The sequence below is a fragment of the Onychomys torridus genome, chromosome 11 (assembly GCF_903995425.1).
Source record: "Onychomys torridus chromosome 11, mOncTor1.1, whole genome shotgun sequence".
In the NCBI taxonomy this organism is placed as follows: domain Eukaryota; kingdom Metazoa; phylum Chordata; class Mammalia; order Rodentia; family Cricetidae; genus Onychomys; species Onychomys torridus.
The window spans coordinates 92149252-92161992 of record NC_050453.1 but is presented as its reverse complement, the minus strand read 5'-3'; the positions used below and the strand labels follow the sequence as shown (position 1 = coordinate 92161992).

The 12741-nt window shown below is 40.2% G+C and overlaps 1 protein-coding gene across 3 annotated transcripts in view; it reads left to right on the top strand.

The window, feature by feature from the left end:
• LOC118592981 (contactin-associated protein like 5-1-like) overlaps positions 1–12741 on the top strand; it is a 934683-nt gene that overhangs the window by 789259 nt on the left and 132683 nt on the right. For all 3 annotated transcript variants that reach the window (XM_036202117.1, XM_036202118.1, XM_036202119.1), the window contains exons 17-18: positions 765–983; positions 11616–11855. In XM_036202117.1, the coding sequence (XP_036058010.1) occupies positions 765–983; positions 11616–11855 (459 nt within the window). The remainder of the gene's footprint in view (positions 1–764; positions 984–11615; positions 11856–12741) is intronic.

Genomic DNA, 12741 nt, shown 5'->3' with positions numbered 1-12741 from the left:
TAACCAACACAGGGAGTTTCTGAGTAGTTTAAGACTATATCCTTTTCAATGTTATTAATCTGGACAAGCAACTGACATTATGAAAGTCATCTTAATATTTTTAAGATATATTTTTATTTATGTGTTTATATCTATGTGGGTACATACATGTATCCAGGTACCTCTGGAGGCCAGAGAACAATCCTATCCCCAAAGCTGGGGTTTTATGCAGTTATGGGCTACCCCATCTGAACATTAGGAAACTGAGCTCTGATTCTCTGCAAGAGCAGCAAGTGTTCTTACCTGTTGAGCCTTCTCTCCAGCTTGATTTTGGAATTTTTGGATATGCAAACATGAGTGCTTGCATCACACACATTGACTAAATATTCTGGTAAATGGTATTGTTGTTCTAAGCACATGGGTCTCCACACCAAAGCTTGGAGATGCTTAGTTAAGCACTTGTGTACAGTAGAACATAGGTAAAATCAGGGTAGGCCAAGGAAACCCAGAGCTTCAGTAGAGATTTAGATAGTCACAAGGGCCCCAGTCCCTGCTTCAAGTGTTGAACAACTAGGAATGACTGATGTGGGCAGGGCATAGAAGACATACATTCTTAGTCATTAGCAGTTGATACTGCTGATGGTAACCCCAGTGTTCAGGAAATTCAGAGACGTTCTCTCCACATTGACAGAGACTTATAATTCCTTTCCCTAAACATCTTGAACATGCCTGTGCCTGCAACACTCTGATGATGGCCTTCATCCTTCTTTCTTGTTTGGCTGCAGCTCCTTCTGAGGTCACATTCGCCATTGATGTTGGGAATGGCCCTGTCGAGCTCCTTGTTCAGTCTCCTTCTCCTCTGAATGACAACCAATGGCATTATATACGGGCTGAGAGGAACCTCAAGGAGACCTCCCTGCAGGTGGATAACCTTCCATGGAGTACAAGGGAGACCTCAGAGGAAGGCCATTTCCGACTTCAGCTGAATAGCCAGTTGTTTGTAGGTAGGATACATCCTACTGCATACTTTGTGCTAAACACCTACAAGATAGCTTTGTGCCTTAGCTCAAGGAAAATTCCTAATATTTTTACCACTAGGAAATGAAATATGTTGTTACTTTTTACTATTAAATTTGATAAATTGTTTTATTCTAGCTTCATAGATCATCACAATAAAGTTTATGCTACTCCTTCACAAACTTAGGGACTGTCTCAGACTGTTTTGGTACCATTTCTCCTTGTATATATTATTTTCCTACATCTATGGAATTTTATGTTTTGGGTCATTGTAATAAAAATTTACAGCATAGGCATAGAGATTCCAGCCCATCACTCTTCTTAGTAATCCCCAGCTCCTGATAACTATTGTTAAGAGTGTGATCAAGTAGTTTAACTAAATTAAAGAATGTCAGTTTCAGGAGTAAAAATTATGGAGTGCTGGCTGGTTTTATGTCAACATGACACTAGATAGAGACACTTGAAAGAGGGACTCTCAGTTAAGAAAATGTCTCCATATATTTTGCCCCTAAGGAAGTCTGTAGAGCCTTTATTAATTAGTGGTTTATGTGAGGGTATCAGCTGTTGTTCATGGTCCATCCGTGGGCTAGTGATCCTGGATTCTATAAGACATCAAACTGAGCAGGCCATGTAAGGCACAGCAGTAAGCAGCTCCTTCATGGCTTCTAAATCAGCTCCTGCCTCCAGGTTCTTGCCCTGCTTGATGTCATCCCCTGATTTCCTTTGATAATTAACTGTGATATTCAAGTATAAGCAAAATAAGCCTTACCCTCTCCAAGTTGCTTTTGTTCACAGAAATAGAAACCCTAACTAATGTAAGATGGTGCTTACATCCCACTCCCTCAGTGAGACTCAGCATTAGCACCAATATTATCTCTGAATAGGTTGCCACTGACAGAAGTCATGGACTGAATTTGTTCCTTCTTTTATTTCACTATCTCTTCCTCCCTTCCCCCTCCCTCACTCCCCCCATCAATAGTCACAGAGATGCTAACTCTATTCAGGAACCCTTGTGTGATAGTGGGGATGGAATATGAACTAGGAAAAGTCACTGCTTTTCAAGGTGCTTGTGTGGGTGTGTGTGTGTGTGTGTGACTGTGTGTGTGAATTGTGTGTGCATGTATGTGTGCATGTATGTATGTGTATGAGTGTGTGTCATGCAGTATGCATGTGCATAGAGAAAAAGAAAGGGACAGACAGACAGACAGAGGGAGAGGAGGGGAATATTTTAGATACACTAGTCTAGTACTGGGTTTGTTTTTGCACTGTTTTCTACCAACACCCACACTGTGTAGCTCACCACCAGCTATGAACTCGATCTCTATTCCATGTAGTTTTCTTATTTGCTTCCTTTATATATGGGCTAATGTAAAATTTTTAAATCTGAAAATATTATCACTGAAAACATGCTTGCTTAAGGAAAAGAGATACTAGAATTTGAGATCATCAGATTTTCATTTCATCATCCACCATACATGTATCTTCATTAACTGTGTTTTATACATCCAGCAGAATCTAATATCAAGTGATTTAAAACCTTCTTATGATTATAAGTCTTTTCCTTAATTAATATCTCCTGTAAGTAATATGATTTACTACTGAAAGAATTTAAATTCATTTTGCTGTTTTAGTTCTATTTAAACATCACATTTTATTTCTTGGAGGAGTTTGCTACTCATCAAGATTTAATATCTTCTTTTTGGTGGAATCAGTTCAAGTGTTTTACAATTTTCATAAATTATACTCCATGTGAAAGTCTAATTTATCTTCAGGCAGTATTTATGAATCTTTCTAGTTGAAGCAGGATCTAAAGATGGAGGATTAGCTTTTTACACAATCAAAGCTCCCCAACTGTCACAAGAACAGAGATGAGGTGAACTTTGTGTAACTTAAAATGGAAGAGAGGCAGCAGTGTTTTGTGACAAGTTTTATCACCACACATTTAAATTGGTCACAAATTCAGTGAGTTGTGCAAGCATGTGGATGGCACTGGATGAAACATCTTGACAGAGTTATAGCCAAGGTCAGTCTAAGGAGCAAGCTCACTTCTGTTATGCTTCTCTCCAGTGAGTCCCATTTCAGAAATTATTGTGCTTTATAACTTTAACTTGATGAAATTGAAAAAGGGGAAACATTCTGTTATAGGTCATCTTTGTGTGTTGATTTATGCCTCACTCTTTAGCATTCAGTGACAGGTAGGTTGGCAAATGTCATCTGGCGAAAGGCAGTTGAAGACCCAACATTTCCATTTTTGTGTAATTCATCTGTTCAGTGAATGAATGAATGAATGAATGAATGAATGAAAGTTTTGCTTAGTCATTGCCCTAGTTTCCTGTCTAGTTGCTGGGATAAAATTTTCTAACAGAAGCAACAGGATAAAAAGGGCTCATTCAGTTTACAGTTCCAGGTTAGAGTCCTTCACTAAGAAAGAAGAGGCAGGAACCTGAAGTAACTCTTTACATCCATAGTCAAGTACAGAGAGAATGAATACATGAGTGTTTACTCTTAGTTTTCCTCCTTCTCTTTTATATAGTCTATGACCTAAAATCAAAGGATAGTGCCACCTACTTTTATGTTAGGTCTTAACACAGGAATTAATTTAATCAAGATTATCACTCAAAGACATGCCCACAGGCCACTCTAATAAAGACAGTTCCTCATTGAGAATCATTTAACAGGTGATTCTGTATTCTATCAAATTGGCAAAACTAACCATCATAGTTATATTAGCCCAAATAAAGAAATGTGTCTTCCATCAGTCAGAAATGTGGAGACACTAGATGCTTATTTACAGCAGGTACCAAAGGATGCCATTATTGGAGTGTGTGTCTTGCTTGGGATAGATTGAGTATGGCATCGTTTAAGTATCAATATGCATGTGCCTGTCCAGATACCTTTAGCCATGGGAAGATTTTTAAATCAGCATTTTGATCACCAGATCTCTTCTGTGATCATGAGTACTTTCTGTGTACCAGATACAGGCTGCATCTTCTAAAATGGGACATACATTCTGGCACTTCCCTGGTTATTTCAATGTGACAGAATGTTGATCAATGATTCATTATTTGATGGATTTCCAGAATCAATATTGTAACTCAACACTGTTTGTCACAATGATAGTTAGGGATATTTGCAACAAACCTATGTTGCCCAGTGCATTGATCGAGTAGCATGTAAAAAATTTTGTAGGATGTAGCTTTAAATATTAATATATATACACGGGGCTGGGGATTTAGCTCAGTGGTAGAGTGCTTGCCTAGCAAGCGCAAGGCCCTGGGTTCAGTCCTCAGCTCTGGGAAAAAATAAAACAAAAACAAAACACACACACAAAAAAAATTTATATATAGCTGAGGTACAATCTCACCATTGGGGCTGTTGACAGTTTCATTATTTCTGCTTTGTGAGTTTTATGTATGTATATATGTGTATGATTTGAAGGCATGTTTGCATGTGCATGAGCATATTTGTATGTGGTCACATGTATAAATGTAGAGGCAAGAGATTGATATCAAAATATTCCTTGATAGCTTTCCACTTCATTTCTGAGTAAAGGTCTTTTGCTGAAGCCCTGATTCAGGTGATGTGGGAAAGCCAGCTTTCCCCTTGAGCATGCTGTCTTTGTCTCCCAAGTGATAGGATTACAGGTGGCACCAAAACACACCTCCTAGCTGTTGTGTGAGTGCTGGAGGTCTGACCTTCTGTCTTCATCCTCATGCTGTTAATATTCTGGATGAGATCTTGATAGAGAAATAGCTGCCCTAAGTGTGTGATTGTCTTTTGCCATAGAATGGAAATGAAATTCAGGACTTACAGATCTACTCGCTGAATGTCTCATGTCTGTGTGCATAGAACAACAAAGGAAGAGTCTCACTTTTCCCAGTTGGGTGTGGCATGTCTCCAGATATGCTGCAGATAGACAGCAGACATTTGTGTAGATGAGCCTGTGAGCCTCGCTTTCTGTTGGTACCTCCTTTGCCTCTTTCTTTCATTCATACACATGCTTGATGAAGCTGGTCACATTGCAACCCTAGTCAGGAAGCAGAGGCAATGCATGCGGGTGCTAGTGCTCTCTCTCTCTCTCTCTCTCTCTCTCTCTCTCACACACACACACACACACACACACACACACACATCTCTCTCTCTCTCTCTCTCTCTCTCTCTCTCTCTCTCTCTCTCTCTGTCTCTCTCTCTCTTTCTCTCTCTCTCCTTTTTTTTTATTCAGTCCAGGAAAGCAACCAATGGAATGGTGCCACCCACATTTAGGGTTGGTCTTCTCACCTCAACTGATCTGATATAGAACCCCCCTCACACACAAGCCTGAGACTTGTCTCTTATAGAATTCTAGATCTGTCAAATTACCGATTAAGCTTTCCATGACAGATGTTAAGCTTCTGTAGGCTATTGACTGGCTTTAGACAAAGTAATTCACATGGGATTACATAGCTGAATACTCAAGTGTAGAAAGAAAGGAGGGAGGGAAGAAAGGAGCAGGGTGAAATAAGAACGGAAAAGGAGAGGGAGAAAGATATAATGAGATGAAGCATTAAAAACAGGAAAACATTAACATAATAATTTTTGTTAAAGCAGAGCTATGTTTGGCCCACTCAGTGCTGGCACTAAAGGAAGTAAAGAGGAGATCTTGGGAAAATGGAGACTCCTGAGGTTGTGCAGAGTTGGAGAGGGCACATATATAAAGGCACTTCTTTGGAGACAGTGAAGATTTATCAAGTGGTTTTTCTAAGTCAGGCTTAGCATTCTAAGCTACATTTTAAGAACTGATTCACCCTGAATCCAAGGGACCACCATCGTAATGAACTCTTCTGATACCAGGGCCAACTGAGATATGATATATCAAATTGTTTCTCAATATACACCATCTAATCAATGCTATTTGTTGTCAAAAGGATTGATGTAATGCACTAAAAGGATGAGTGTGTGTGTGTGTGTGTGTGTGTGTGTGTGCTTCTTGGAACAGGAAACCATGTAAGAGAGAAGCAGAAGAAAGTAGATTCTCTTTGTTATGGCATTAACCTCAATTCTTCAGCATAATAGCTTAGCTCACAGATTCGGTGCTGGCAGTCCTCTGTACTGTTGCCTGTCAGCAGATCCTATTCCACCCCAGCTCTGCCATGCAAAATTCTTCCTGACTTTTGACCTTAGCCAAGGTAATCTTTCTTAAGTTGATGTCTTCACTGTTCAGAGTGAAGGGCTGCAATGCCACTTCTGTTCTCATTGTGAATTAGATGAACTTAGTGGAATGAGTAATATAACTCTAGCATGCTTGAAATGGTAACAAAATTAGTTTGATTATCAAAGAACTTGCAGATTGAGACTGAGACTATAAAGAAAGGCTGAAAACTACTCTAAGAATAAAGCCATCTTTTCACTCTTCTAACTGTATAATAAACTAGTGTGTGAATTTCCCTTTGGAGATGTGAACAACTATGTATCCACTCTAGAAGAGCAAAAATTACAAAACAAAGAAACAATTCCTTTAAAGTCTAACTTACTGAGACAGTAAAATCACGGTTTTCTTTTATACTTATAAATGAGGCTTGTTCACAGGAACATGGTTGGCTCATAACTGCCTCACTGACAGCTTCCTGTGGTATGGAAGATGACTCATAAAAGCTGCATCCTTAAAGGTTCCTGAACCACTTACAGGAATCTTGGTGGTAGTGGTGGGCTCTTAGAGCATATCCTGTTCCAACAACTGTTATTACTTATATAACTGTGGTGGAATATTACTTTAAGATGTATTACATTTACTTATGCTGGCAATATTTGTTTAATGATGCAAAGATGTGTTACATTCTCTTATGTTGCATTTGTTTAACTCTGTAAAGCTGTGTTACTTTGCCTGCCTAAAACACCTGATTGGTCTAATAAAGAGCTGAATAGCCAATAGCGAGGCAGGAGAGAGAGAGAGAGGAAGGCCTGACAGGCAGAGAGAATAAGTAAGAGGAGAAATCTAAGCTCAAGAGAAGAAGGGGAGGAATGAGAAAGGAGAAGAGAATATCAGGGACCAGCCACCCAGCCACACATTCAGCCCCAGAGTAAGAAGGAAAGAAAGATAAACAGAATAAAGAAAGGTAAAAAGCTCAGAGGCAAAATGTAGTTAAAAATAAATAGGATAATTTAAGTTAGAAAAACTGGCTAGAAACAAGCCAAGCTGAGGCTGGGCATTCATAAGTAAGAACAAGTCTCCATGTATTTATTTGGGAGCTGTGTGTGGGCCCCCAAAGAGTAAAAATAAAGCTACATATAACCTTTGGGAGGGGATTGTGAATGGTGCAAACTTTGTTTGCATCATGAGTCTTAAAGAGCCTCTCTAGGAAGGAATGTTATAATTTGAAAAAATAGCTGCCCAACAACTGTACATAAGTCAAGATGCAAAAATGGAAAGTGGCAAATGTATCAGAATGATAGCTGGAATATGTATGTGCAAAGGCCTCCAAGTAACTCAACCTGCTAAATCTGGGTAGGGTCCTGGAAAGAAGCCAGCCAGAAAGCAGGTGCATCTCCATCTGATTTCTCAATGGAAGACATTCTTGAAATTTGCTAAGATTTCTTTCTTTTTACAAATTGACAAATAGCTCAGCAGATACAGACTCTCGCCAAGGCTGACACCCTGATTTTAATCTTCAGGGCCCTTGTGTTCGAAGGAGAGTGTACATGTCTCTGTGTGCATGTACATGTATGTGTGTATATGTATTTGTGTTTTCTCTGTGTGCATGTTTATGTTGTCTCTTGTGCATGTACATGTGTCTGTGCATGTGTGTTTGTGTGTGTTTATGTGTATGTGTTTTTATATGTGAATATGTCCATGGATGTGCACATGTGTGTGTGTGTGTTTTGTGTTGGTATGAATCTTCTTAAAATTATCCAACATGTGATCTAGTCTGTACATTCCTTTTAATAAAAATCATCTGCTCTTTAGATTTTTCTCTTTTATAAAAACAAAACACAGCCTATAATAGCACAACTTCAGTTTACTGTGGAAGGTAGCTACACAGTGACTCATGATGATGCTCTCTCAGCATCTAGAAGGGCATGAGCTTCTAGTCTGGAGAAATTGTACTTAATTTATATGTCTCTACATTGAGAAGTGCATTTTTACCAGAGAATTACCCCACCCACCCTTTCTGCATTTATAAACTTGTTGTCTAAGTCACACAGGCAAGAAAATGTGCAATAGATCTTGCATTTGCCACCTCTGCTAGGAGAAAAGTGACACCAAGAAGATATATGAAGAGTTATTCAAATCCACGAAGTGGGTGACTATAGAGCAGGAGAAACAGAACCCAGTGTGAGGCTCCATAAATCCTCCCCTGTTTATTGCATATAATCCCCAGAAGAGAAGTAATGTGCCTTCCTGTGTAATCAGCTGTGTGCCATTGATTGATCTGTGGTTAAAGGAGACTTACTTCCTGAAATTGGAACAGACAAGACAGTGCAATTGAGGTTTGGCCTCTTGGCCTCCATTCTTATCAAAATCAGAAGCAAACACAGTTCTTTCATTATTTGAGAGTGAGACACTAGCCTTGTGTCTCAGGAATGTTCTTATTTATTCTTTGGACTCAAGCAGTGATTCATGAGTGTTTATTGGTCTGGTAAGCTGGTATCTTAGCTACTTTCCTATTGCTGTGATAAGACACTATGGCCAAGAAACTGCTTAGATTGTATTCATGGTTACAGAGGGTAGACTCTGTGACAATCACGATGTGGAGCATGGCAACAGCCAGGCAGTCATGGCACTGGGGCGATAGCCTAAAGCTTGCATCTTGATACATAAGTATGAGGCAGAGAGAGATAAGTGAGGATAGCATAGGCTTTTGAAACCTCAAAGCTAGTCCCAAGTGACACACCTTCTCCAACAAGGTCACACCTCCAAATCCTTCTCAAACAGTTCCTCCAACTGGGGAGCAAGTATGCAAACTTGATGTTGATGAGGCTGTTCTCATTCAAACCACCATACCTGGGATGGATTAAGGAAGGTATATTTCTAAGCATCTACACTGTGGTTTTGCAGATATCTGCCTGTCTCCACCTCATATCTCACATCACTGTGATTATAGGCATACATCATATCACTTAGTCTTTTTATAGGTTTTTTTTTTCTTTATTAAGAAATTTTTTATTCATTTCATGTACTAACTGCAGATCCTGCTCTCCTGTTGTCTTGGCCAGTAGCCAGGCAGGAAGTATAGGCGGGACAACTGGGATTGAGCAGATTTATCCTCTGCTCCCGCCTCCAGCCTTTACCCCCAACCCATCTTCCATCTCCTCCTCTGAAAAGATAAGGCCTCCCACAGTCAGCAAAGCCTGGTATATTCAGGTGAGGTAGGTCCCAGACCCTCTCCACTGCATCAAGGCTGTGCAAGGTGTCCCACCATAGGTAATGAGCTCCAGAAAGCCAGCTCACGATCCTGATTTCACTGCCAGGGCCCTTCAAACTGACCAAGCTATACAACTGTCTCATGTATGCAGAGGACCTAGTCCAGTCCCATGCAGTCTCTCTAGGTTCTGAGGATCAGATTCAGGTCTCCATGTCTGTGAGGTAAGCACTGGACTCACTGATCCATCCCCAGCCTCAATTTACAATTTTATTTTCTTTGTTTATACTTATAGTTCTTATTCAAAATGGCAAATTTCCAATGCCTATCCTGTCTTCTTTTATATGTATACATGCAGATCTAGTTACTTTCTAAACCAAATTTAATAGAGTTGTATTATAAGAGGAATGAGTCTCAGTTAAGACAGCCTAAAAATACAGGAAATAATTGATGTGTAGTATCTACCATCAGTATTTTCTCCCGCTCCTCTCCCTTTCTTCTTTTTCTTCTCCTCCCATTCTTTCTATTTTTCACTAGTACATTAGACAGACCTCAAGGACTTTTATGCACTCTCCACTCATCTATGATATAACCTTGAGCTCAAATATCGGACACAAAATGCCTGTTTTCCAAAGCCAGAATGGGCCTCTGCCTCTTTTAGGACCTCCTAGAATTCTCAGCAGAGCACACGTACAGACTAATGGGATTTAACTGTGCTTTTCCAACTTCTTGTCTCTTAGCACACATTTCTCTTATATCTAGGAAGAGGGGGGTTTTCTCTGTGAACAAAACAATGAGAAAGTTTAAATCTGCCCATTGCTTGATGGAGGATATTGAACCCTCTCCTGACAGCCTCCAGATGTATCTCTGCTGAGAGTCAGATTACAGTCCAAGTCTCAATTTGAGTGGAGAAATCTTATCTGCCAAACAGCATTTTATAGATAACTCTAAGATCAAAAAATAGATAATACATAATCACCTACTGAGTCTAGGCAGTAGGTGGACGATTCAAGAGAAGGGCCCAGAGGACAAGAGTACATGAACATACACTATACTCCATGATCCTCAGTAAGCTTTTACTATAAAAACATGGAATGATAGATGGAATAGCTGAAAATCCAACAATTCAATGGTCAATATGGCTAACTGTAAATGACATGGAGGTGAACCTCAACACTGATCTTTCCCTTTCCCAGTGCACAGTCCTAGACTGCATAAGCATAAAGGAATTTATTTATTGCAGGTTCATCTCTTTGGTGCATCTTTCAGTTCTCTTTGAAATTTGCCAGGAAAGATAATCTGACTCTATCCCTTTTTTTTTTCCAATGAAGATACTATAGGCTGCATTAAAAAATCCACATTATATTTATATGCAGACACCATGGTCACATAAACTTTCATTCCTATGCATCTAAGAACAGCCATGTCTCTCTTAGTTTTGCTCGCTCTCTGGGCATGTTTTTCTTTGAAACAGGGTCTCATATTTCCTAAGCTGGCCTCAAACATGCTACATAGTCAAAGATGGCCTTGAACTTCTGATCCTCCAGCCTCCACATCCTGCGTGCTGAGATTTACTTAATGTGCACAGCCATGATTACTTAATTCAGTGGTATTGGAAATTGAACTCAGGGCTTCATGCATGCCAGGCAAGCACTCTACCAACTGGATTAAATCCACAGCCCTGACTTCATGTTTCTTTAAATTCCTTTCTCTCACTGGGATCTTAAAGAAAAATTCAGCAGGGCTGACAATACCACCTCAGTTAAGTGTTAGTGCAAAGATGTTACTCTTATGTAAAACAGTGCTACAGGTCGATAGAAGGAAGCTGAGGTGAAATTATCCTGCAGTCAGTTTCCTTCAGAGAGCAATAGCATGAAGACCACAAAAGCCTGACAGGCTCCAAAATCAGTGTAAGGAGCTCTTAGACCCAAAGAACAAAAGGAAGGCATTTTGATTCTACAGATTTTCAAGAAGATGGGGATAAGTTCCACACCACATGCCCCAATTTACATGCTAGACATCATCATTAGCATCCAGCCCTCAAGGCCCTTTGGCATCATGGCAGTAGGGAAGAGGCAGGCCTTGTCTGTAGCTACAAAGGGAAGAGGAAGAGCTGCGTGGTCAGAGCAGGCTCTCCCATCGTGTCCAGGGAGAGATCCTGCAGCAGGAAGTGGCCTGATTTCTGGGGGAGGGGACAGTCAGAGGTTCTGTGATCTATTGGTTATATCTATGAAATATAGCAATGACACAGCTCATGTTTTCCTTCTTGTTTTCCCCACCTAGGAGGCACATCATCAAGACAGAAAGGGTTTCTTGGATGTATCCGCTCTTTACATTTGAATGGGCAGAAAGTGGACCTGGAAGAGAGGGCAAAGGTCACGTCTGGAGTCAGACCTGGCTGCCCAGGTCACTGCAGCAGCTATGGAAGCAACTGCCACAATGGGGGCAAGTGTGTGGAAAAGCACAGTGGCTACTCCTGTGACTGCACCAACACCCCATATGAAGGGCCTTTCTGCCAGAAAGGTAAGCTGGGCGTGCATGCCACTACTGTGTCCAGTCTGCAGCTTCCACACACCACCTCCGGCAATCCCATGCCTGAGGCAGTACACCATTACCATTGTTCCTGTATGTGATGCTCTAATGTCCACATGGCATGATCAAACCAATGGCACCAATGCCTTTAGGCAAACTACACCATTGCTTCTATGTGTGACTATGGTTCAACCAACATTCTCCATGCCCTCAAGCAGTGCCCCAGATTTGTACTCTCAAGGTTTTCCTGTTTAGACTCTGCTTAGCTCATCAACATAGTCATAGTCTCTATCCTGACATTGGGCTTGCATGCTTGTTGGCAGCGCAGTTGTGCAAGGTCATAGTTGAAAATGGGCACATCATCCAGATTGAAGAAAAAGCTGAAGACCAGAAATGGACCACTTATTAACATTTCTAGTTCCAGTATTTCAATTAGAAAATGTATCAAAGGACTACAGTGTTGAGTGCAAAAGAAGATCTAGAAACACTTAAGCCATCTTTAATTTTTCTTTAAAGAATACATATCAATGAATAAAAATATGTAGATTTTTAACTTTTATTTATAAAATAGTAGTTTGCTGTGCACCTAGTGTAAACAATGTACAAAGAATAGTGTTTAATACTAACGAAATATTTTAATTGCTGCAAGACACAGTAATTCTATATGGTTCTTACCTATTTATGAAGACACTCTCCTTTTTGGAATGTGTGTGTGTGTGTGTGTGTGTGTGTGTGTGTGTGTGTGTGTGTGTATTCTTGTGTATGAGGGTTGTGCATGCATGTGCAGACCATAGGAAAAAATAGGTACATGTTGCTCAGGTGATGTCTACCCTATATTTTGAGGCAGGGTCTCTCCCCGGTCTAGACTCTCCAATGG